Raw genomic sequence first — 26,090 nt, forward strand, 5'->3', positions numbered from 1 at the left:
GTGAATCGTATGTCGCTTAAGTAAAATTAGGAGAATCGGGCCCCAGTAGTTCCTGAGATAGCGCGTTCAAACAAACAAACTCTTTAGCTTTTAATATTAGTATAGATTGCAATATGAGTGTAGAGCAAACTACGCCCTAGAGCAATCGCAAACCAATTGAATGTCATTGGCATCTATCTTGTTAGGGCGACGGCAACAAGAGCGCAGCGGATCACGTCGTTGTTGTTCGCATGTCGTGGTATGCGGCTTGCATTTTGGGTTGCATGATAGATCGTAGTGTACGAGGCTGTTGACAACCTTACAACCTTACATGTGTGAGGTGTGAGGATAAGGAGAGCAGCACGAATTACCCAGACGTAGGTAGATCCAGACGCAGGTACGCGAGAAGCCAAATACCCGACTCCTATTCTTCTCCTTATATGTATTGTATATATAGGATAGAAATGCCGTTAAACTGTTACTGTAGATTTTTTTTGCTCTTTATATCGGATATCTATGTTCAAGAAGCATTGCGTTGCATTTTGATTAATTCATCGCTTAGGGAGCACCTCAAACTTCGTTTCTTGAAAATGGCACCCATACGTAATCTGTGGTTATACGGTTCGCGCGTCGCGCATCTCTGAGTAGTCTGTGCGTCGCTGACCGTCGCTCGCTGGCTGGCTGTTTCTGTCTCTTGTTCGCACTTCGCAGTTTTTCGGTTCTCGTTGCGTTTGCTTTGCTTTCATTCAATCAATACACATTTTTATCAGGATTTGTGGACTTGAAGTTACTGGAAAATCAATATTGGCCGTCTTTATAGTTTTTATATACAATCCAAAGATGTAACCTAATGTAACTGTGAGAATTTTGTGATAAACCTCGATATTTATCAACAATAATGCATCGTCGTGGCGGGAAACGTATCCGGATGGACGACCCTCCTCCGGAGTACGTGAATCCCATGACTCCAGCGACTCCCATGACTGATTACGGTGGTCAGTCTGTGCACGAACCTGAGACTCCCAATGTAAACTATTCAGGTTTCAATGTTGGCGCAGTAGCTAATTCCACAGCAGCTGAAGCACCTCGGGAAGAGGCTGAAGAATCCCATCATGAAGAAGAGGAGACCAGATCTCCGTCGCCCACGCCCACTAAGCGGGTGACACGCAGTCGCGGCCGGAGAGGAGACGGAGGGTTCGTGGGGCGTCTGGCCGAGTCTCCACCTCCGCCGCCGCGGCGCCGCCGCGGCCGCGGCGGGCGCGGTCGGGGCCGGGGCCGCGGCACCGCGCCACCGCCCGCGTACTCACCCCCACCAGTATTGCTTCCTGGTGATGATGAGAACAGCCTTTACAACATACTAAGATTCAACAAAACTGCTATCAATGTAAGTTCAGTTAAATGTTTAAGAATGGATCAGTGTAAGTTAAGCCTTGGGGGATACCCCCATTGATTGTGACACAAGCCATTGATATTTGTGAAAATTGATTCTGATAAAAAAAACCCACAGCAGTATATAGGAGAGTACATAGATTAGTTAATAAGGAAGCACATAAGGGAGTATACATATAGTAGTAGTATATGAGGTATTCAATAAGGAAGTATATAAGGGAGTACATTGAGTTAGTTGAAGGAAAACATCTCAAGTAAACCTGGATAACAAAATCTGAAATCGCATTGAGCAAGCGTTGTGATTAACGCTCAATCCTTCTGTGTGTGAGAGGGAGGCCTGTGCCCAGCAATAAGACGATAAAAAAAGCTGTAGCTGTAACTGAGGTAGTACATAAGGAGAGCACACTACAGCATACGCACCACTGCCTCTAGGACTATATCTGGTTGAACAAGTTCTTTTCCAATTGTTGATTTATACCAGTGGTTCTTAACCTTTTAGTCATGAGGGACCATTTTACATGAGTTTGTCTTGCCGTGGACCACCCCATTGGTTTTCCTAAATTGAGGGTTATTTGATAAAGAATACAAGCACACTATAATTAGAACTCATTTCTTTATTATATAGCAAAAAACTAAAAGCTACATAAACTGGAAGCCGACCCCAACATAGCTGGGAAAAGGCTCGGAGGATGATGAAAAAACGAAAAGCTACATTTTAATTCTTCTAATTTAAGATTCTTGGTTCAGTACTCTTCAAAACTAAATGCATGTCGGCAGTGGCATTCAACAGATTTCTATGCTTGTTTTTAACAATCAGAAGCGTTGAAAACCTACGGATGTATTTATAGCTTTAACAAGGGGGGGGGACCACTAGGTAAAAAAACATAGTTTTAGCTCTGACTAAATCTTTCACTTACAAATGCAATGTTTAGCGTTTACAAAAAGCTAGCGTGAAATTTTTTTCAGACTCGTACGGACGTAAAATGTAGCCCAAACATACTTAACTTTTTGTTAGTTGACAAATGCAATACAAGGGCATATAGTTTCTGAGTACGCGAGCGAAGCGAGCGGGAAATTTTAATTATTTTTTAAAACTCAGAACCAAAATTACGTAAAATGTAGCCCATACATACATTTTTTTCTATTGGACAAGTATGATGGATATACACTTAAGATGGATAGCAACGTCGCGAAGCAAAGCTTCGCGGACTTCTTGCAATGCCTCCACTGGTTAAGAACCACTGATTTATACAGAAACAAAAACAACAGAATTGAACTGTCTTAAGAACTCAGAAGTTAAAGATTCAGGAAATTTGTCATTTTTATTGGACACAGTGGCGGATTAACGTATAAGCACTACAAGCACGTGCTTGGGGCTCCTGTTCTCCAGGGGCCTCCATCCTCTGCTGGCGTTTCATTTTATACCTACATTTTATCGAGATTCATCCACTATATGTCTGAAATCACAGTGCTGTTGATTGTTGTACGATTGCAGAGATTTTTTTTCAATTGTGCAGGGGCCCGATTCTCCTAATTTTACTTAAGCGACATACCTACGATTCACGTTCGACTCGGTTCGACAGAGATCCAATCCTGACGCGATTACGATTTAAGCGTATATGGCATTCCGCTATTTTTTCTTTGAAATAAACGTTTTTATCCTTTTCTGTCATTCAATAATGAATTATTTTGTCTGCAAATGATTTACGATTGCAAAATGATTGTACAGCAAACTATCGTATAGACCAAAATCACCAAAATAGCAGACCAATCGCAAACCAATCGAATGTCATTGGAATACGATTGGTCTTATATTAGTAGCAGAATGCCCGATAAGTTAAAACTGCTATTCCGATCATATTGCGATTCAATTTCTATTCGATTTTGACAATATTAACTTAGGAGAATCGGGCCCCACTTGTTATACCTACAATTTTTTTTCGGCTTCTCATCGTTGGGCAGTTTTAAAAGAATTAATAGGCAACGATAGCGTTTTGAAGTCGCTATCGAACACTCGTTGGGAAGCTCACGCTGTAACTACGAGTGCACATATCCGAAAATTTTGGAAGCTTTAGATCAGTGGTTCTTAACCGGTGGTCCGCGGACGACTGGTGGTCCCTGGAGGCCTTCCAAGTGGTCTGCGGACCAACGTCGCGTTGACGTTGTTATCGATCTTACGTATATATCCATCTTACTTGTCCAACGAAACTTGTAGAAAGAAATGAAGGTTTGAAATGTAGCCCTTTTACGTAATTTTGGTTCTGAGTCTTAAAATATAATCAAGATTTCTCGCTCGCTTCGCTCGCGTATTCAGAAACTGTATGTCCTCGTTTTTACATTTGCCAACAAATAAAAAGTTAAGTACCTACGTTTGGCCTACATTGAACGTAATTTTGGTTCTGAGTCTTAAAAATAATTAAAATTTCGCGCTCGCTTCGCTCGCGTATTCAGAAACTATGTACCTTCGTTTTTGCATTTGTCAACAAACAAAAAATTAAGTACGTTTGGGATACATTTTACCTCCGTACGAGTAAGAAAAAAATTTCGCGTTCGCTTCGCTCGCGCATTTGTAACTACAGAGGCATCACGCTCGCTTCGCTCGGTCAATTTCTTCAACCTTCCATTCCATTCCTTCCATTTCCATTTAAGCAATAGAGGGTCTACACAGACTCTGTGCTTAGGGCCTCGGATACTCTTAATCCGCCACTGATTGGACACCATTATATTATTGTTTAAAGTATTTTATATGCATTCGTAATGACCTGCAGCAAGTGGTAGACATGTGGATAGAAGAGTACAAGACCAATAGAGAGGCGGCTCTGGTGCAACTAATGCAGTTCTTCATCAATGCCTCAGGCTGCCGGGGGAAGGTCACGCCTGACATGGCTCAGATGGACCACACACTTATCATCAAGAAAATGACTCAGGAATTTGATGAGGTAATATACTAGTGTATCTATCCCTCATTTGGTTTGGTACTTTACTAAAAATCAACATTTTCAATAGGTCTACCTAACTATCTATGTATTTAAAAAATATATTATTTAAAGGCAAAGTTTTATGTTTATATCTTTGATAACATGTGCCTTATGAAGTACATTTAGAAATAAAATGTAGCCCTGTACAAATTTGCTTTCAGCATGAAATTTTTAATAACATATTGACGACCTCGATGGCGCAATGGTCACCATGCCGGACTGCCGAACCTGAGGTCCTGACATTATTATTTATTTATTTATATCAACTCAACTTAAATTGCTTGAACAGGAAAGTGGAGAATATCCTCTCATAATGACTGGGCAGACTTGGAAGAAGTTCCGCTCCAACTTCTGTGAGTTCATTCAGACCCTGGTGAAGATGTGCCAATACTCCATCATCTACGACCAGTACCTCATGGACAACATCATCTCCCTGCTCACCGGCCTCTCCGACTCACAAGTCAGAGCCTTCAGGCACACTGCCACTCTGGCTGGTAAATATATCATATCCTTTTTAACAATTTATCCAATACATATTAATATTGACAACTTTATACAGCATGACTTACAGTGGTATGCCAGGTCAAAAGGAGTACATCATTTTGTTACTGCCATCCTATTGGTTTTAAGGACTCAAAATGTTCTAGTTTCAAAAGGATTAACCAAGCATGCATAAGACTGTATATGTTTTATAGTAAAATTTATGCTTTCCTTGATTGAAATGGAACTACTTTGTGCCCCCATGGATAATAAAAACCGGCCAAGTTCAAGTCGGACTCGCACACGAAGGGTTCCGTACCAGAGCAAAAATGAGCAAAAAAAATCGCGTTTGTTATATGGGAGCCCCCCAAAATATTTATTTTGTTCTAGTTTTCAGTATTTGTTGTAACAGTCGCAACAGAAATACATCATCTGTGAAAATTTAAACTCTCTTAACTATAACGGTTCATGAGATTCAGCCTGGTGACAGACGGACGGACAGAGGGGCGAAAACAATAGGGTCCCGTTTTACCCTTTGGGTACGGAACCCTAAAAAGTAACCCAGATGTTATTCTGATGTAAAAGCTAAATTACTGCCAAGTTCTATTATTTGTTCCATCTTTAAATTGTGATTGAAGAACAGGCAAGCATGTAAAGCCACTGCTCACTTTTGTAATGTGAATAAAATAGATGTCTAGCATAGATGGAAAGCTGTATAAACAAGTAGAGTGAAGCAGCACGTGTGTCGGCAGTGATGAAGCTGATGACGGCGCTGGTGGACGTGGCGCTGCTGACGAGCGTGAACTGCGACAACTGCCTGCGCCAGTACGAGGCGGAGCGGCTGAAGGCGCGCGACAAGCGAGCCAACGAGCGCCTCGAGGTGCTCGTCGCCAAGCGCCAGGAGCTCGAGGAGAACATGGAGGAGATCAAGAACATGCTCTCCTACATGTTCAAGTCCGTCTTCGTGCACCGATACAGGTCCGCCCACCCCACATACTCTTGCTGCCTCCATATGCATTCTATAGTTCGTGCCGATAACTATAACTTTTTATTGGACTTAAACCTTTAAGATATAAATATTAAATCATAAATAAATAAAAAATTATTTAACAACATGATCACAATTAATAGGAACAAATGGCTCAGTTACTAATATTAAAAAGGGCTTAATATTAAACCATCTTAAGATTAACTTAATCTTATAAGACTAATACATAATCAAGCTAGAAAGTTATATTCTTAATCTTATATAGGGACCACCTGAGGTAGGTTTAATTTGAAACCTGTTTTGGGGTAAAAAATATTATATAGAAAGCTTTGTCATAATTACATTTCTCGGTTACTTGTTCCCAACACATAATTTACATATTTTCATTTGCAGGGATACACTGCCTGACATTAGAGCTATCACAATGGCAGAGATAGGCATATGGATGGAGAAGTTCCCGGCGCACTTCCTGGACGACTTGTATCTCAAATATATTGGCTGGACACTGCATGACAAGGTATGTATCAGAAAGCATTTGAAGTAGACATGATTAAATCGCTTGATGTAAACACTATCTATGATGTGATGCATCGGGTGACGTGTGTCAGGTGGGCGAGGTGCGGCTGCGCTGCCTGCAGGCGCTGCAGCCGCTGTACGAGTGCGAGGAGCTCAAGGGCAAGCTGGAGCTCTTCACCTCCAAGTTCAAGGACCGCATCGTGTCCATGACGCTCGACAAGGAGACCGAGGTCGCCGTGCATGCCGTCAAACTCGTCATCGCCATCCTGAAGTGAGTGCTGCCGCTTGCATTTATCTCGTTATTATCGTACTATTTTATTTGGTATGTTAATCTTAATGGTCTAATATTCGCGTTCTAATCTAATGATATCGAAACCGGAGAATAAACGTAGTCGTGTCGGTCAGATGCCGCATGCACCCCGACGTGCTGACGGACAAGGACTGCGAGAACGTGTACGAGCTGGTGTACTCGTCGTGCCGCGCCGTGGCGGCCGCGGCCGGCGAGTTCCTCAACGTGCGGCTGTTCCGCAACGACGAGCCGCCGGGCGCTGTGCCGCCGCCGCCCGCCCGCTCGCGCCGCGGCAAGCAGCGCCTGCCCAACACGCCGCTCATCCGCGACCTCGTGCAGTTCTTCATCGAGTCCGAGCTGCACGAGCACGGCGCCTACTTGGTGGACTCGCTCATCGAGTCCAACCCCATGATGAAGGACTGGGAGTGCATGACGGACCTGCTGCTGGAGGAGGCGGGCCCGGGCGAGGAGGCGCTGGACAACCGCCAGGAGTCCTCGCTCATCGAGCTCATGGTGTGCTGCGTCCGCCAGGCCAGCACCGGCGAGCCGCCCGTCGGCCGCGGCGCCTCGCGCAAGCACCACCACATGCTCTCCAAGGAACAGGCCAAGGTACCGCCCAGGCTAGCGTAGCGTCAGCTCTGTGCACACATCTCACTGAATCTACCTAATTCTGTAATATTGTACATTTCAATTCTTACATACATTTTTCAAATCAACATCAAATTTTAAATGCAATAATCACACTGATGTTAGAATAAAACCGTAAGTGATACAGTAAATAAGGTAAAATAAGAGTGACACTGGGCGCAGGTGGTGAGCGACGACCGCAGCAAGATGACGGCGCACTTCATCGTGACGCTGCCGGCGCTGCTGGACAAGTTCGGCGCCGACCCCGAGAAGCTGACCAACCTGGTGTCCATCCCGCAGTACTTCGACCTGGAGCTGTACACGACGCAGCGGCAGGAGGGCAACCTCACGCTGCTGCTCAACAAGCTGCGCGACATCGTGTCGGTGCAGACGGAGAGCGAGGTGCTGGAGACGTGCGGCCGCACGCTGGAGCTGCTGTGCAGCGAGCAGTGCGGCGTGTACACGCGCTGCAACGTGGCCCGCGCCACCATCACCGACATGTGCGTCAACCGCTACAAGGAGGCCATCGACGACTACCGCAGCCTGCTCGAGGGCGGCGAGACGCCCGACGCCGACGAGCTCTTCAACGTCATCAACTCGCTGCGCAAGGTGTCCATCATGTACATGTGCCACAACCTCAACGACACCAACATCTGGGACTCGCTCTTCGAGGACCTGCCCAAGTGCGTCAAGGAGAACGAGTCGCAGATGCCTCCGCAGGTAACTACTCATTCTATTATATGGGACCGCCGTAGATATGCCAACGGAAATGTTAGATTTCAATGTTGTAATCTGTAGCCCACAATATCGCATCGTTGTAATATCGAATGACCGCGGGCGTGGTGCAGGCGCTGGTGTACGTGGTGCGCGCGTGCTTCTACGCCGTGGTGTGGGGGCTGCACGGCGTGGAGAGCCGCGCGGGCGCGGGCGCGGCCGCCGAGCTGCGCGGCCGCCTGCGCGCCTACGTGGCGCACTGCCAGCACATCGTGCGGCGCGGCGCCACGCCCGCGCTGCAGGAGGAGGCCTACACCTCGCTGTGCGACCTGCTCATCCTGTTCGCCGACCAGCTGGCGCTGCACCACCCCGCCGACCCCGACATGCGCCAGCTCGTGCTGCAGCCCGACCCCGACCTGCTCGACATGCTCAACGCCTTCATACAGGAGTTCGTCTTCGTGCACCACAACTACGGTCAGTCCGCACTTCCTGTACTCGTCGTGGCTCATGTCGCATTATCACCACCACCACTTACCACTAGTGACGACACGACGACCGAACTATACCAACAAAATATGCACATGGGTGTTACAGCCGACGGCTGACTTCAACTATTTGATGACAGCTGTACCATTTACTATGGAATCCACTCCATTTACTAAAGCTTGGGTTTCCTAGGAAAGCGGTGCCGTCATATAGCGGCCGTCTTATTACGGACGCAAATAGACGATCGTCTTTACGGTGATTACATGTGGAAAGTTCCACGGCCGTTTTAACACACCGTCATGAACTTTTTGTTAGTTGTATCATACTTACTAACCTGTTTTATTTAATATTTCTCAAATTTCACAACACCAATAGGCATGATGACAAATTTATAAATTCCTTCGTATGATGTAGGTATACGTCTATTTTATATGAAAAATTATTAATTTTAAGAAAATGCGAAGTTTTTTTATCAAATAATTGCATTTTTCTCTGTCCACTTTGAATCCGGCGCGAAAACGCTTGTCAGTGTCATGTCGTCACTTGTGACGTCACGACTGAAATTACAATACGCAAGTAAACAACGCTCGTGCAATAATTAAGTTTTTTGTGTTATTAAATATGAATTCGAAAGGGCATAGGTGTTGTGGGGTCCCCCAGTGTAAGAACACATCCAAAACAACTCCTGATAAGTTATTTGTGTACGTTCAGCACAATAAAAAAATACGAAACAAGTGGCTTAAACTTGCAAAGCGAGATTCAAAAGCAATATTGCCCAGGGTACAACTTTATTTTTGTGAAGATCACTTTGATGTAAGTTATTACATAGTTCTCTAGATTCTAGCATAGTTTATAATGTAAATAACTATTTCGAGGTTAGGTTTCATCTCTCATTGTTTTTTAATGGGAACAAATATAATGACCACCATAAAATGCTTTGATACCCTTAGTTTTGTAACCAGAAATATCTACTGAACACCAGAAAAATAAAGTCTAAAAATGTAATAGTACCAGCTATTTTAGTCACGACTTCACTTTAAATTGTATTCGACCACCAAATTTAGTAAATGATCACCAACTCTTGACGACCAAATTAATGTATTATTTTTGCCTAAATAAGTCACTGTGATTGCCATAAAATGTAGGCTTATTACCAAATAAAGTATTATGATGCCATATTAAGTTATGTGTCCGGCTTGCAATGCATGCGTGAGTGTCAGTATGACGAGTGACAGGGGAAAATGGAAGAAAATGACATATTGCGCCGACCCCAAGTAAAATTGGGAACAGGGCAGGAGAAAGAAGAAGAAGAATGTGTTTCTCAATACACTCCCTCGAAAACACACTCTTATCGCACTGTTTAGAGGCATGCAATAGACAATTGTCCACCCTAGTGCAGGAAAAGGGTCCCCATAATGTTATTACATTTATTGTATCAGGCCGAACTTATTTTTTTGGAGTCAGTTTACTTAAACAGGATAGCAAGATGTAAAAACTTTGATATCATTTTATATTAAAACGCTGATATAATTTTGATGATCATTTACTACTTTTGGTGATCATTTACTACTTTTGGGATAACAATGATTTATTTGGACTCATTTTGCTTAAATAGGATAGCAGAATTTAAAAACTTTGGTTATAATCTTACTTTAAAATGGTGGTTTAATTTTGTAGTAGGGGAGGCAAGAGTGCTAAACCGGGAGTGACTCGAGCGTCAATGAGACCTATTAGATTGCGAAGCTTAGATGATAAGAAGAAAAAAATGTCCTGACATACACACACTTTCATCGGTGGGTGGAGCGGCTATAAACTTTCAAAAATGTAAAAAAAAACAGTTGCGTGGACATACTCGAGCGCGTCAGATATTAATAGCATGCACGTCGTACGTCATTTTGAAAACATACGTATATTAATCTGACTGTTTCCATGGTGGGGGTGGTCGTAGGTAAGAGTTAAAAATGGGAAAAAAAATAATTTTATCGAGCGCAGATTTTCAAAAGGGGTGTTAAGTGAACCAAAACGAAGTCTCTTATGCAATAATCTGACGATTTAGACGTGACCTAAACTCGTGGCCATTATTTGAAATTGCAAAAAAAAATCGCCATTTTGAAATACTCGAGCGCGTCAGATTAAGATATATATGGTTCATTTATGTACCCTTAACGTAATCATCTTATAATCTGACGATTATCTGGAGAGACTCGCTTAATCTGACAATGGAAAGTTTTTAAAACTAATAATAATCAATACTGTAACCTAATTTTCTTTGAAAAATTAACACCAATGTCGTTGTTTTTTAATTTTGTTATAATCATTATCTAAGTCGTGGTGGCCTAGTGGGTAAAGAACCAACCTCTCAAGTATGTGGATTCGATTCCAGGTCAGGCAAGTACCAATGCAACTTGTCTATAGTCCATTTATTATAACATTAGAAAAAAGAGGCTCGCAGAAGCAGGAGTACGAAACCTTTTATTTTGACGTCAAGTTCGAACAATTTTAACAGATAATGTGTGTGATTTTAGTGCCAGTGTATGACTTCTATGTACGGCAAAGTGCATTCTATCTATCTATCTACTCGTTACGATGCTTGGATAGACACATGAAATAAAAAAAAATAGTTGCAATCAGTTTATTAAAAACAACTTCATCATAATCCATACCTATTATGATTAAAACAAACCAAGTAAATAAGACACAAAACATACTTAACAATTTAGTCACTGCTACCATCAGTTAATTTATGTATGCTGACATAGGCGGTAACAAAAGTAATAATTTTATCTATAATCGTTTAGCAAGTTAAATACCAACTATTATAACATTTTCCAAAGACAAAAGTGTGAGATTTATTGCAAGGTATTAAATAAGAGAAAAGGTTTTGCCACCCTAATGATATAATCGATGTGATAGATATAAATATGAACTCTTTATTCATCATCCTCTGATGATGATGAAGATTCACCAACGTTAATAATAAACCTTTCTACAACTTCATCCATTATACCATCAAGTTGGCAAAATCTTTCCTCTTCTTTAATTGTATGGGCAATGCAAGATTGCCATTTTTCTGCAGTTATATTTGCGAGTGCTTGAGGGAGCAACTGCTGCACTTCCTTTAATTTAAAACTTTTATTGTTTTGTGCTACATATCCCTTCATTTGAGCCCATATTAGTTCGATTGGGTTGAGCTCGCAGTGGTAAGGTGGAAGGCGCAACACTAATACGTTCTTTTCTTTAGCCATGTCATCTACAACAAACTTTTGGTACAAATGTTTTACATGTTTCACTTTCTCTAATAAAGTGGCCCTAAGGTCTTTTTCCTCAAAAGGAATATTTTTGTTTTTAAGCCATTCCTGAATATCTGCCTTTCGTGTGGCTGTAGTTGGCAGCTTCTCCACTTTTCTTGAATGATAAGGCGCATTATCCATAACAATAACTGAACCACTCTCGATTTTGGATAATATTAAACTGAACCACTTTTCAAAATTGTGTGCATCCATTTCAGAATGGTAGTCTCCATCTCCCTTTTTGGCTTCAAATATTAATTCACCATTCATTAAAAACCCATCTGTTGATCCTGTGAAATGAAATAAAAACAAATCAATAATTAAGTACTGGTGGCATAGAATACTTGATCGCTGGAAATAGATTTTAACCTTTATATAGCCACCGAAATTAATTGCAGCATTAATGTACTTGAACAGATGATTCTAAAAGCATAAAGATCTTACTCCTAGGGAAAGTATTAAGACTTAACCAGTTTTTAGTGACCGAAAATGGAGTGCTCATTTTATTAAAATGCTTTGTTAATAAATTAATAATAAAAAAAGTTTTACCAATATGGCCAATGATAAGCCGTTTTCCTTTTCCAGTTGGGTTCTTTAAACCAGTTGATAAGCCTGCTCGGTGTGCTTCCTTTGAAGACTTAACAGTACTGTCTTGCCATACTTTGCTTTTTGTGTGTCCTGGAGGTTTAAAATTGTAGATGTAAACATAATATTAATTCAACGTATGTTGAACTAATAATATTTCACTATATTGTTTAGCATAAAGGAGGTTTTATATAACTTGATTAGCTATTTACCGAGTTATGTAAAACCCCCTTCTTCCAGACTTCACAAATATTAGCAGCACTATACCTTCATTTAGCCAAGTCTCATCTAAATAATATATTTTTTTTCCTTCATTCCTTAGTCTCTTAATTTCATGGAGATATTTCACCCTCCATAATACAATCTCCTGTCTGTCGATTAGGGCACTTCTTCTACTTCTTTTAATATATGTAAATTTTAATTTGTTTTTAATTAAATTATATAAAGTGCTTCTTTTAAAATCGGGTAGAGACTCATCACTATTCACGGCTTCCAGAATCTTATCCAATGTTGGTAATTCATTATCAAAGAAAAAAGAATGAATTTTCCTTCGTATTCCACTTAATATTATATCATCATATTCATCCGATTTTGAATATTTCCGTTGGCGAGGAGGAGGTGATTGCAGGCGACCTTCTGTATTGTACTCTTTGAGGATATTATACACTGTTGCACGAGATATGCCTGTAAAACGATTAATAGTGTATGTTATTCATCCTCACAAAGCATGCTATTTTCAAATACATTTATTTATTATAATAAAATCCCTGCAATTTCTGCATTGGGTATGATCTTTACCTGCAATTTCTGCAGTTTTATTAACTAACTGCGTCATATAAGCAGGAGTACTTTCTGACTGGGACCCCTTGATGTCTTTATAAATATTTAAAACTGTTGTTTTTTCTGCAGAATGAAGAGGTGTTTGCTTTGATCGCTTTTTCTTGGGAGACAATATTTTAACGTCGTGTTCAATTTTGGGGCCACGTCGTTTTGGCTGTTGACGTTGCTCAGCGTCACTAGCAGTTTCAGTACGTACATGTTGCGCTTGCAAGCCACTCGGGCCTGCACCGAGATCGTCCGTGTTCATAGTTCAACAAAATGTACTGCTTTGTATGAACAACACAAAATTACGTAACACTAATATAGTAACAATAACAAACAGAAAAACAGTAACAAATAACAACTAAACCACGAAAACTCAACAATAACAACGAAACAAGGCGTAGCATTCACAAGTATCCACAAGTGAATAACAATATGTCAAATTGACAGTCGCAGATAGATGACATTATAAACCAACAAAATTAAAAAACACGTGCTGCCGCAATTTAGGAAGGGACAAGGTAACATTTTAGATTTGGTTGAGTTATAGTTACATGAAAAAACGTTCCGAGCACTATCTGCCCCTGCTTCTTTTAGATTTTAAACATAGACACGACATTATTTTATTTAAAAAATAAATAATATTAAATGAAGGACTTGTAATTTAAGAACGTAAATGGCTTAAATAAGTACAATTAAGTGTGACAGCTGTTATTTAAAATGGTTTTATTTAACTCCTCATCAATCTTGACTGTAATAGTGTTTATTGTGTTTTTATTGCAAACTGTACTCCTAAAAGAGCCTTTTTTTACTTCTGTCTAATGCTATAGTAAATGGAGTATAAGTTTGTATCTACTGTCAAGTTTATCTTGGACACCAATGTCTGCACAGCAAGTACTTAGTACTTACAAGACATACACGTTGTAGCACTTTGGTATTCCTTTAAAACTTGAGATATCAATAGATTATTTAGTTTTAACTTTTACACACTTTTTGATCTATATCCCAGAACGGACAAACATTTCAACAAAGCTGTCATAATAAAGGTTATTCTAGATAAAAAGGCCTATCCAATGATATGTATGAAATTGCTATTGGCGGAGTGTACCAATCTGCTCATACATTACATACATTTCTATAATAATTACATTGAATTATAATGACATTGATAAATATACATGTGACATAAACAATACAATTGAATCTATAATAACATGACTTGACGGAATTATCTACGCGTAAATCTTACAAAAACTAATTTTATTCAATTTAATACATATAGATAAAAAAATACGGCTCATCATCATCTGCCTAGCCTTTTTCCCAACTATGTTGGGGTCGGCTTCCAGTCTAACCGGATGACTAGGCCACCACGACTGTATAAAAAGAAGACTATAAAGAGTAATTATAGAGGACATAAATTACAAGAAGTATACGAAATGGCATTTCTCGGTATCACGATAGACAAACAATGCAACTGGAAGGCACACGTATTTAACGAAAGTATCCAATAAAATGAATCGTCTTCGTTAAAAACAGTATATATGCATATTATGTATGATGACTTCCTGAGATTAGCGAGATCAAACAAAAAAACTCTTTAGCTTTATAATATTAGTGTAGATTATTTAAGACCCAAAATGTACCAACACTTATTGCAAATGAATTGAATTGAAAAAAGAGAGAGAGGAATTGAAACCTGAGAGGAGAATCGGCATCATGTAGCTGCACGCTTTAAACTTTATCGATTAATTTTCCTTACTTCGGCTTACGGGAATCGTCAGATTATATATTTTTCGTGAACGTTGAATTATTCCCTTCAAAATAAAAAAAAAATTAGCCGCGCTCGAGAAAGTCAAGATGACGTTTTTTTTTACAAGTTTGCTTCCTTCCTACTTCTTATCGTCAATCGCAAATTGTCAGATTAGTGGAATATACACTTTTTAGCATATAACTAACTTACCCTATCTTAATCTGACGCGCTGGAGAATGTCAGATGATATATTTTTTTTTACTAATCTGATCCTTTATTCTAGACACGCGGCTACATATACAGGGCTTATACTTGGTGGAGGTGTTAAATGGGGTAATAGGTACCTCCCTATATACTAATCTGCCGCGCTTGAGTAAATCCCAAAATCCCTTCTAGGCCTCCCCTACTATTGGTGATCATTTACTATTTTTGGCTTACGCATGATTTATTTTGGAGTAATTTCACTTAAATAGGATAGCAAAGTGTTAAAACTTTGGTTATAGTTTTACATTAAAATGCGAGTTTCATTTTGGTGATCATTTACTATTTTTGTCTGTTATTTGTTACTATATCTGGTGATCAGTTAAACATTAGCCTTTTTTAATTAAACTAGTATACTTACATGGAAGTTTTAACATTTCTAAATTCAGCTGAACAAAAATCTTTATTTGATGCCAAAAACTTTCCCAGCATTATGATATCAATTCTAGGCAACTTAGCGCTGTTTGCCTTGATAAATCCGGGCTCCATAACTCGTGTTATAAACAATTAATTAATTAAAAACAAAGATCGCAGTGGAAGTTCACAATAACGAAATGTGACGTTCGCGCGCTTTCGCGCGAGTTGTTTTGAGAGATGACGTCACGAGCTCTGATTGGTGTTCAAGATATCATGGCGGATTGCCTTATTTCGTAATTTTATTTTATAAAAATACATATTAATCACATTATTAATAAAGAAAACAATGCGCGTTTTATATTCCAAGCTTCAAGTTTAATTTAATAAATATATTATTTTAATGATTTTTGATTACTGTCATCATGCCTATTCTGTTTTAGTTGACTTTTCTATAATCTTTACTTTTTATGTTAGATATTGCCTTCGTGGTTTCGAACGAAATCTATTAAAATTTCGTCGTCCTCGCTGCTCCAAGAGTTGTAACAAATTTTTGACGTTGTTCCGAAAAAAAAACACAAATACGTATTAAAAAGCTTCACCGCTTTCAATAAAGCGTTCACCAAACTATCTGACACCGTCAAGACGGCCGTCATGCAAATGGCGGCACCGCTTTTTGAAGTTACGGCGTCAGTTACCGCTCTCTAGGAAACCGCCCCATTTTGTTTACATAGACAACGTTCTGGTGACGTCATTCACCGCTGTATTACGGTCGGTATATGACGGCACCGCTTTCCTAGGAAACCAAAGCTTAAGTAAAACAAATGGTGTAATGATCGCATTTTGAATCAAACACATCGATTATAATTATTTTAGTTCTGGTAACGTACATCCTACAATTATCTTGTGAATGCCATTCACTAAATTAAAAACAAAATTGACAACTAACAAAACACATGTTCATCACATCTCGTTTTGTTTTATAATTTCCAATAGAATTAAATAAAAACACAATTGGTTAATGTACTATCAGCTACGACCCATTTTGTCTATAAATCATTAGAAAAGGTCTAAACGACAAAGATATTCCCTTTACGGCGCTAACCTTTACAATTTTAAGCAAACTTCGTATGACATAATGCAGTTTTAAATAATGTTTATAGAACAAATGGCTTATTTATTCGAAACAATGTAAAAGTATGTTTGTGTGTATAAGTGCAATTTCTAACTAGGGTTATTTTTGGAAAAGGTCATTTCAATTTCAGGGGCCCGATTCTCCTAAGTTAATAATGTCAAAATCGAATAGAAATCGAATCGCAATATGATCGCAATAGCAGTTTTAACCATATCGGGCATTCTGCTACTAATAAAAGACCAATCGTATTCGATTGACATTTGATTGGTGTGCGATTGGTCTGCTATTTTGGTAATTTTGATCTATACGGTAGTTTGCTGTACAATCATTTTGCAATCGTAAATCATTTGCAGACAAAATTATTCATTATTGAATGACAGAAAAGGATAAAAACGTTTATTTCAAAGAAAAAATAGCGGAATGCCACATACGCTTCAATCGTAATCGAGTCGGGATCGGATCTCAGTCGAATCGAGTCGAACGTCAATCGAATGTTGCTTAAGTAAAATTAGGAGAATCGGGCCCCAGGCTTTAAAAACTACGTGAGTATGAGCATAGTCGCCCTCGATGATGGAGCCATTCAGCCTGACGATTATAAGTGAATTACCGCGAGTATTTACTCAGTTACACATTTTGAAAAAGACGCGATTACATTTCCCCGAAGTTCGTTATTTTATCTGAATGCCAGGGATACAAGCCTATGGTGGGTCAAGAATTAAATATGATGATAGTACATAAACAATCCACATTAATACATTATTGTTGACTTCAGTGACTTGCTTCTCTTTTATTAAATTCTGTTGGAACTGACTATTATTTACGGGTAACGTTGTGCGGTCACAGTTGCAGATGTTATTCTAATGGGATGCTATGTATAGCAGATATTGTGTTAAAACTTTGTAGGCAGCGAGTAGGTACAGCGACCCGCACGGCGCCGGTGTCGCCTGCGCTAGTCGCTCGGGGCACACAGTTGGGATTGTGAATGAATTCACTTGTACGGTAGCGGTGTGGTGCATTTCGAAAGTGTTGTAAATGAACAAATGCTATTTATTGCAAACATTAAATAATAAATCATTTAAATATTCCTTATATATGAAGCCACTATTTGTATTGAGTGGCTATAGCAATTCGAAGCTCATTACCACGTGGTCCGCGGCACATATTATATGTAAAAGTCGGTTGCACCGTGCCGTCATCGGTACAGTTCGGGATGGAGAGAAAAAATATGCATTATTAACGTAACGTCGACGAGTCGGTAGTGAGAAGCGACGGTGAGGCGGGAGGGCGATGCGATAACGGTGTGGTGTATTGTGTTGCATGTGTCGCGGTCCGCCGGCCCGTCCGTCCGTCTGTCCGACGCCGGTAAGCCAGTTGCTCGCACTCGTTCGCACTAGCTGACACACCGCCGGCGGATTTTACCTTAGTAATGCGCGAGCCGGCCGGCGCCGGGCCGTCGGCCGGAGTCGCCGCGCGGTACAATAATGCATATTTTTGTCTCGACGCGACGGGCGGACGTCGCATGCGTTTCCTGCACTCGCTGTGTCTATCACTTAACATTACTAAGGGAAAATTGTCGCGCCCGCTTCCTTCTCGCAGTCCGGCACCGGCGCCGAGCACGCGGACGCTCCGCGCAGCCGCGCGGCGCCGCGGTGCCACACTCGCCGCCGGTGTCGAACTGCGTTACAACTACCTACATTAACACACTTGACGAGTATAGTCTGGTTTGAGCATGTTTCGTGCGGTGTACTATTATTTTGCATTCCTTATGATTTATTAATTTTATAGCGATGCAATACAACTTAATGACAAGTACCAAGAATTAACAAGAAAAGATGAGCTTGTACTAAACAGTGGACTGTGGGACTTGTGCAACTAATTGTGAAGAGAACTGAACCGTTTCATGGAGCTTATTTTTAATTTCCTATAATTTGTAGCGCGTAGTGCCTGCATGGTTCATAGTGAACACGGATATCTCGAGCTGTGTTATGTTGTCACATTATAAGTTCTTTAACTTGAAATAATTTGTTGGTGTCAACTTGAGGTTAGTTCTATCATGTTTTAGTGTCTACTATCAAATAATGTGCAATGCAATACGTAATAGGAGTAAGGTAGACACTGAAGCATGAGTAGATGTGAGGCAGAGGCGATACAGAGCGGGTGTTGCAGACGGACAAGACGAGAGACGCATCGAGGAGCTGCACAAGCGGCGCAACTTCCTGGCCGCCTACTGCAAGCTCATCGTGTACAACGTCGTGCCCATCCGCCGCGCCGCCGACGTCTTCAAACATTACATCAAGGTAACAGTCATGTGCTGCATGGCGTCCAATGCTACAAAGCTACTTTCAATTTGAAGTGATTAAATAGTTATTCTGTGTCATACAGATCGATTGAAACCCCGGACAGGACTTGTTCTTAATACTGTACCCTGGGGCACATTTTATTAAACTTCTCCCGAATAATGTTAACGATCAACCACTTATTATAATGGATGCTGTACATAGTATTATTGTTGTGTGTACTGATGTGACGGGGTGTCGGGCGCAGTGCTACAACGACTACGGCGACATCATCAAGGCGACGCTGAGCAAGGCGCGCGAGATCAACAAGCTGAACTGCGCGCTGACCATGGAGCTGGCCATGCAGGCGCTGTTCCACGACATGCTGCTCAAGCACCCCGCGCCCAGCCGCCAGCTGCCCGAGATGCTCGAGCTCAAGGTGCCGCCTTACTACTCCATTATTCTTATATTATACTAGCTTCTGCCAGCGGTTTCACCCGCATCTCGTGGGAACTACTTCCGGTATAAAAAGTAGGCTATAGCCTTCCTCGATAAATGGGCTACCTAACACTGAAAGAAATTTTCAAATCGGACCAGTAGTTCCTGAGATTAGCGCGTTTAAACAAACAAACAAACTCTTCAGCTTTATAATATTAGTATAGATAGGTTTTTGAGTTACAGTTTTGACGAATGTTTACAGTCAAAAAGAATGGATTCCGAGCGTTGAGTCGTTGAGCCGTTTTCGATAATACAAATAAATTTCTAATCAAAATGCATTCATTCAATAGTGGGAAAATGTTCTGTTTAAGAAATATAATAACGGAGTTTGTTCGATTTCTTAACGCGCTAGTCTCAGGAATTACTCGGTCCCATTTGAACTTGCATATACGTATACAATTATACATACGTAAACAGTTTAAAGAACACACTTTTGAAACAGCGAATTTTCGCAATTGTAAATGATGTACATATAGTATTTTGAAAACAGTTTCATGTTACCGATACCTCCATGATTTTCGTAATAGCTTTCCTCGATGTTTGACATTGCTTTTGAATGGCGGCTTCCGATCGGTCAACGGAGCCGGGCGGCCACTAGCGCCGCCAGCAGGCCGAGTGACTGTGTGTGTGCAGGAGCTGGCGAAGCGCTTCTCCGTGATGTTCGGGCTGGACGCCGTGAAGAACCGCGAGGCGCTGACGGCGCTGCACCGCGCCGGCATCGCCTTCGCCGCGCTCGACGCGCCGCCCGCCGGCGGGCCCGCGCCGCCCAACCTGCTGTTCCTCGAGGCGCTCGGTCAGTTCACGATATATATTTATACATTTACAATCTATTATATAACAGATAAAAATATGTGGCACGAGTCTAAAATAGATACGTTATAGACTTATCGACGTTGTTCACGTTGCTTCAATTTCGAAATGTTTTAAAGTGTATTTTGTGATCTATTTTTAATCAAATCACTCTATAGTCTATTCTCAATTTATCTAGTATACAATATGCATGGAATTACGAAAAAAAGTTAGTACATAAAATGTTGTCGTGTGTATATGCTGGAGGAGAGTATACTGACGTAGACGCGTGTCGCAGGCGAGTTCTCCAACAAGCTGCTGCGGCAGGACAAGCGCGCCGTGCTGCGCTTCGCCGACTCCCGCCTGCCGCCCGGCGCCGCGTGGGGCGACGACTGGGCGCCGCTGCTCGCCTACCGCGGCTCTCTGCTGACGGACGCGCCCGACGACCGCCCGCCGCCCGCGCGCAAGCACTACGCGCGCAGACCGCGTACGTACTGCAACACTCTTACTGCGAGCCTGCCGCCCGGCGCCGCGTGGGGCGACGACTGGGCGCCGCTGCTCGCCTACCGCGGCTCTCTGCTGACGGACGCGCCCGACGACCGCCCGCCGCCCGCGCGCAAGCACTACGCGCGCAGACCGCGTACGTACTGCAACACTCTTACTGCGAGCCTGCCGCCCGGCGCCGCGTGGGGCGACGACTGGGCGCCGCTGCTCGCCTACCGCGGCTCTCTGCTGACGGACGCGCCCGACGACCGCCCGCCGCCCGCGCGCAAGCACTACGCGCGCAGACCGCGTACGTACTGCAACACTCTTACTGCGAGCCTGCCGCCCGGCGCCGCGTGGGGCGACGACTGGGCGCCGCTGCTCGCCTACCGCGGCTCTCTGCTGACGGACGCGCCCGACGACCGCCCGCCGCCCGCGCGCAAGCACTACGCGCGCAGACCGCGTACGTACTGCAACACTCTTACTGCGAGCCTGCCGCCCGGCGCCGCGTGGGGCGACGACTGGGCGCCGCTGCTCGCCTACCGCGGCTCTCTGCTGACGGACGCGCCCGACGACCGCCCGCCGCCCGCGCGCAAGCACTACGCGCGCAGACCGCGTACGTACTGCAACACTCTTACTGCGAGCCTGCCGCCCGGCGCCGCGTGGGGCGACGACTGGGCGCCGCTGCTCGCCTACCGCGGCTCTCTGCTGACGGACGCGCCCGACGACCGCCCGCCGCCCGCGCGCAAGCACTACGCGCGCAGACCGCGTACGTACTGCAACACTCTTACTGCGAGCCTGCCGCCCGGCGCCGCGTGGGGCGACGACTGGGCGCCGCTGCTCGCCTACCGCGGCTCTCTGCTGACGGACGCGCCCGACGACCGCCCGCCGCCCGCGCGCAAGCACTACGCGCGCAGACCGCGTACGTACTGCAACACTCTTACTGCGAGCCTGCCGCCCGGCGCCGCCCGGCGCCGCGTGGGGCACGAGCCACACCGAAAGGCAAACCAGGACTTTAGTAATAAGACTTCGCTGCCCATCTTTTCCCAGGCTGCATTATCTGCCTTCTGTTCTCAAACATGCTAAATGTTCCCTCTAAGAAGATAACCTCAAATTATACGCTAGTGTGAGCTTTATATATCGGTTACATGCGGCACCCGATAGACTTCAAATATAAAATAAATGACACTTATAATAATATCGACCACCGTGAAACTTGGGTGTCGAATTTAATCGGAAGCTAACATTCCATAAGCATATTTCTACCGTTGCTAAAGACTCGTTCAGGCGACTGGAGTTCGTTCTAAGAAACGTACGAGATTTAAAAAACGCACATGTCGTGCGGCTCTTATACACGTATAGCTTGTCAGAAGCAAATTAGAGGCGAGCTCTTGTGTTTGGAACCCATATGAGGCCAAATATGCACTTTTCATCATCATCTCAGCCATAGGACGTCCACTGCTGAACATAGGCCTCCCCCTTTGATCTCCACAGATACCTGTTGGAAGCGACCTGCATCCAGCGTCTTCCGGCGACCTTTATAAGGTCGTCTGTCCACCTCGTTGGTGGACGTCCTACGCTGCGCTTGCTAGTCCGTGGTCTCCACTCCAGCACTTTTCGGCCCCATCTGCCATCTGCTCTGCGAGCAATATGGCCTGCCCATTGCCACTTCAACTTGCTAATCCGGTGGGCTATATCGGTCACTTTGGTTCGTCTACGGATCTCCTCGTTTCGGATTCGATCACGTAGAGAAACACCGAGCATAGCCCTCTCCATAGCTCGTTGAGCGACTTTGAGCTTTGAGATGAGGCCGATAGTGAGAGACCACGTTTCGGTGCCGTAAGTCATCACTGGTAACACACATTGGTTGAAGACTTTCGTCTTGAGGCACTGAGGTATGTCGGACGAAAAGACATTTCGTAGTTTCCCGAACGCTGCCCAGCCGAGTTGGATTCGGCGGTTGACCTCTTTCTCGAAGTTGGACCTACCTAATTGGACTACTTGTCCTAGGTAGATATATGAGTCAACAACTTCGAGTACCGAGCTTCCAACAGAGACTGGGGTGGGCTGAACATGGACATTTGACATAATTTTCGTCTTGTCCATGTTCATTTTCAGGCCCACCCGTTGTGAAACTCGGTCGAGGCCCTCGAGCATCATACTGAGTTCCTCCATCGACTTTGCCATGACTACGATGTCGTCGGCAAACCGAAGGTGAGTGATGTATTCGCCGTTGATGTTGATGCCAAGTCCTTGCCATTCCAGGAGCTTGAAGGCGTCTTCCATTGCGGCAGTAAACAGTTTCGGGGAGATTACGTCCCCCTGTCTTACGCCTCTTCTCAATGGAATCGGCTTCGTGCTATGCTCCTGTACTCGGACCGACATGGTGGCGTTATTATACAAACACTTCAACACCTCGATGTACCGATAGTCAATATGGCATCGTTGGAGTGACTCAAGTACCGCCCATGTTTCCACCGAATCAAAGGCTTTCTCATAGTCCACAAACGCTAAGCATAATGGCAAGTTATACTCCTCGGTCTTCTGTATAACTTGCCGCAGCGTATGGATGTGGTCTATGGTACTAAAGCCTCTTCGGAAACCGGCTTGTTCGGGAGGCTGGAAGTCATCAAGCCTGTGCTCGAGACGGTTCGTGATAACCCTTGAAAACAGCTTATAAACATGGCTTAGAAGTGTGATGGGTCTGTAGTTCTTCAATAGGCTGTTGTCACCTTTTTTGAAGAACAACACCACCACACCCCTGCTCCATGCTTCAGGCGTTTTGCCCTCGGACAGGACGCAGTTAAAGAGCTTCTGGAGGACTTTAAGTGCCGGTGTTCCACCCGCTCTCAGAAGCTCTGAAGTGATTCCGTCCTCACCCGGCGCCTTGTTGTTCTTAAGCTGCTTCAGGGCCATCCTAATCTCGTACAGACTGATGTCCGGGATATCTTCGGTATAATGTCGGGACAGCTTGGCTCTTGGATCTCCTGCCAAGCTGTCAACGGACTTTGCGACCGAAGTGTATAACTGTCCATAGAACCTCTCGATCTCGCCTAAAAACCTCTGCCTTGGTCGACGCTATGCTGCCATCCTCCCGTTTCAGCTTAGTCATCTGGCTTTGCCCAATAGACTTGTCCTTTGCGAACACTTTGGAGCCTTGGTTTCGCTGTATGGTCTCTTTAACACGATTCGTATTAAAGAGACGCAGATCGTGTCGCAAGGATTTGGATATTCGTCTATTGAGCTGCCTATATGACTTCGCATCATGGGAAGACTGCAACTGTAGCAAGCGTCGTTCAGCCATGAGGTTTAAGGTTTGCTCGGTTAGTTTTTGAGGCCTATTTTTACGGCAGGGTCTAAAAAACTTAGACCCTACCGTGCGGACAGTTTCCACTAGTCCGTCGTTGATCTCGTCCACTGACACTAAGTTCTCAAGGCAAGCAAAGCGATTAGAGAGCTCGAGTTGAAAGCTTTCCGGGTTTTGAATATGGGACCGAGTAGGTCGGAGCGTAGACTTCATCAGACTGGACCTTTCAAGTTTAACATTGATATTCAGTGAGGCTCTTACGATTCGGTGATCGCTTCCGGTTTTTACCCTGTTGATCACAGAGACATCACTGAATATCCGTCTCTTGTCGGTCATGAAGAAGTCTATCTCGTTTCTCGTGAAACCATCGGGACTCAACCAGGTCCATTTCCTGTGAGGCGGCTTCTGGAAGAAAGAGTTCATCATGAAGAGTTCCTCGTTCGTTTTACTTGAGAAGGTCCAAAAGGCATTTTTGCGGTTCCTTTATTCGGTTTTAGCCATATTTATATCCAATCAAATTTCTTGTTGGACATCTAGGATTTAATATGTTGCAAACTAGAAGAGCCTGTGACCTGAGGATCATGCTTAAAATATGTAAAGGGATAACAGATGCCCCTGATCTGCATTTACGTCCCTAATAAGGACAGTTGGCAAAACGGATAGGTATGCAGGCCACACAAAAAGAGCGCATCTAGCTTCGCGAAAGGGGAGGGTCACACAGTCGTTGACCGTTGAATGTGTTTGTGAAGCGGCACTGATGTTATGAATAGGCGAAGTAAAACACGTTTTGCTTTACGCACACTATAACACTGTATGTTTGTGTGTGTGGCCTGCATACCTATCCGTTTTGCCGACTGTACCTCCGAGGTCGGAAACACCGTCTACTTGCCGCACAGTGGCCCGCGGCTCAGCACCAATTCCCCGTGTTCTGGCTGTGCTCAACGACCTCATGGGAGCTGAACTGAACTGTCATTTATTTGCTGATGAGTATAAAATAATAATGTGTTTATGTTTCAGCCTCTAGCGAACAAATACTTTAATATGTATCGTCTAATTTAAATTGTATATTTACCTTTTGTTTTGTTTATTAATATTTTATTAAGTTTTACGTGTTTTCTTTTATATCTGTTACTGTTACAGCCTTTTTATCATCCCACTGCTAGGCACAAGCCTCCTCTCACACGTAGAAGGATTGAGCATTACTCATGTTTTTTTTTAATATTTCTTTTCCATTTCTATGTTATGTGTGTGTTTGTAAACCGTTTACACATAATAAATAAATACAGTCTAAAGAGTCAAGTTAGACTGTTTGACAAATGCTTTTGCACTGTAATATGTCCTGCGCAGTTGGCTAATCTCCTTACATGAGAACAGCCGTCGTAGCCGATGAAGTCGGCTGGGAAGACATCACATATGAACATACAATGTAGCTGTCAATATATGGGCGCATAGTATAATGTAGTGATTTTGTGATTGCAGGCGGTCAGAACGACGAGGAGGACGGCGACGACAACGCGGAGTCTGACGCCGAGCAGGCCGGGTGAGCCGCACTACTCTATCTGTTCAGCAGCACCGCCACACTATCGCGAATGAGTTTATCAGGCTATATAGTTACACGACTTTTTTCTTGACAAGTCTGAGATCAATCAAAAGACCGCGCTATAAACATTTTCGTTTCTATTTTTTATGACACGACCAAACATTTTATTTTCGACTTGTCAAGTTGCGTCTGACGTACTATAACTATCAATATTTATATATTTATTTTAACATACAGTAGAATCCGTTTATTATGACTTCGCTTATATTGACCAACCGCTTATTGTAACGTAATTGCACTTGAAGTTTGGTTTTCACATAAAATTCTCTAAAAAAGTCGGATATAATGACTTCGCCTACAGTGACATGTCGTTTATTGTGACGCATTTTTAATAAAATTCGTCACAATAACCGACTAACCTTCAACAATAATCGGGAGAGTAATGTGATATCTGACGACATGTTCTAATTCAAAGAAAAATGTACAAACATGTCTACTTATTGCATATTATTTCTATATGAGTTGATAAATATCAAACTGCCATAAGTCCA

At 43.0% G+C, this 26,090-nt stretch overlaps 2 protein-coding genes across 3 annotated transcripts; one reads left to right on the forward strand and one right to left on the reverse strand.

Moving 5' to 3' along the window:
- The first annotated feature begins 615 nt into the window (after positions 1 to 615).
- Positions 616 to 26,090, forward strand: LOC124634838 (cohesin subunit SA-1). Of its 2 annotated transcripts, none has more exons than XM_047170488.1 (14): positions 616 to 1,363; positions 4,137 to 4,307; positions 4,636 to 4,840; positions 5,579 to 5,804; positions 6,208 to 6,331; positions 6,423 to 6,601; positions 6,736 to 7,228; positions 7,430 to 7,966; positions 8,095 to 8,434; positions 18,813 to 18,943; positions 19,191 to 19,361; positions 20,054 to 20,213; positions 20,508 to 21,614; positions 25,479 to 26,090. In XM_047170488.1, the coding sequence occupies exons 1-14, from the start codon at positions 878 to 880 to the stop codon at positions 25,541 to 25,543; spliced, it is 4,395 nt and encodes a 1,464-aa protein (XP_047026444.1). In that variant the 5' UTR covers positions 616 to 877; the 3' UTR covers positions 25,544 to 26,090. The 2 variants fall into 2 exon arrangements, with proteins under 2 accessions (XP_047026444.1, XP_047026445.1); XM_047170489.1 differs by having other exon boundaries at positions 618 to 1,363; positions 20,508 to 20,696.
- On the reverse strand, positions 11,065 to 13,989 carry LOC124634839. Its single transcript, XM_047170490.1, has 4 exons — positions 13,120 to 13,989; positions 12,589 to 13,005; positions 12,286 to 12,414; positions 11,065 to 12,026 (listed from the first exon to the last, which is right to left on the reverse strand). Exons 1-4 carry the CDS (start codon positions 13,406 to 13,408, stop codon positions 11,377 to 11,379), a joined length of 1,485 nt encoding a protein of 494 aa, XP_047026446.1. The 5' UTR covers positions 13,409 to 13,989; the 3' UTR covers positions 11,065 to 11,376.

Source organism: Helicoverpa zea, chromosome 12 (assembly GCF_022581195.2).
Source record: "Helicoverpa zea isolate HzStark_Cry1AcR chromosome 12, ilHelZeax1.1, whole genome shotgun sequence".
NCBI classification, from domain to species: domain Eukaryota; kingdom Metazoa; phylum Arthropoda; class Insecta; order Lepidoptera; family Noctuidae; genus Helicoverpa; species Helicoverpa zea.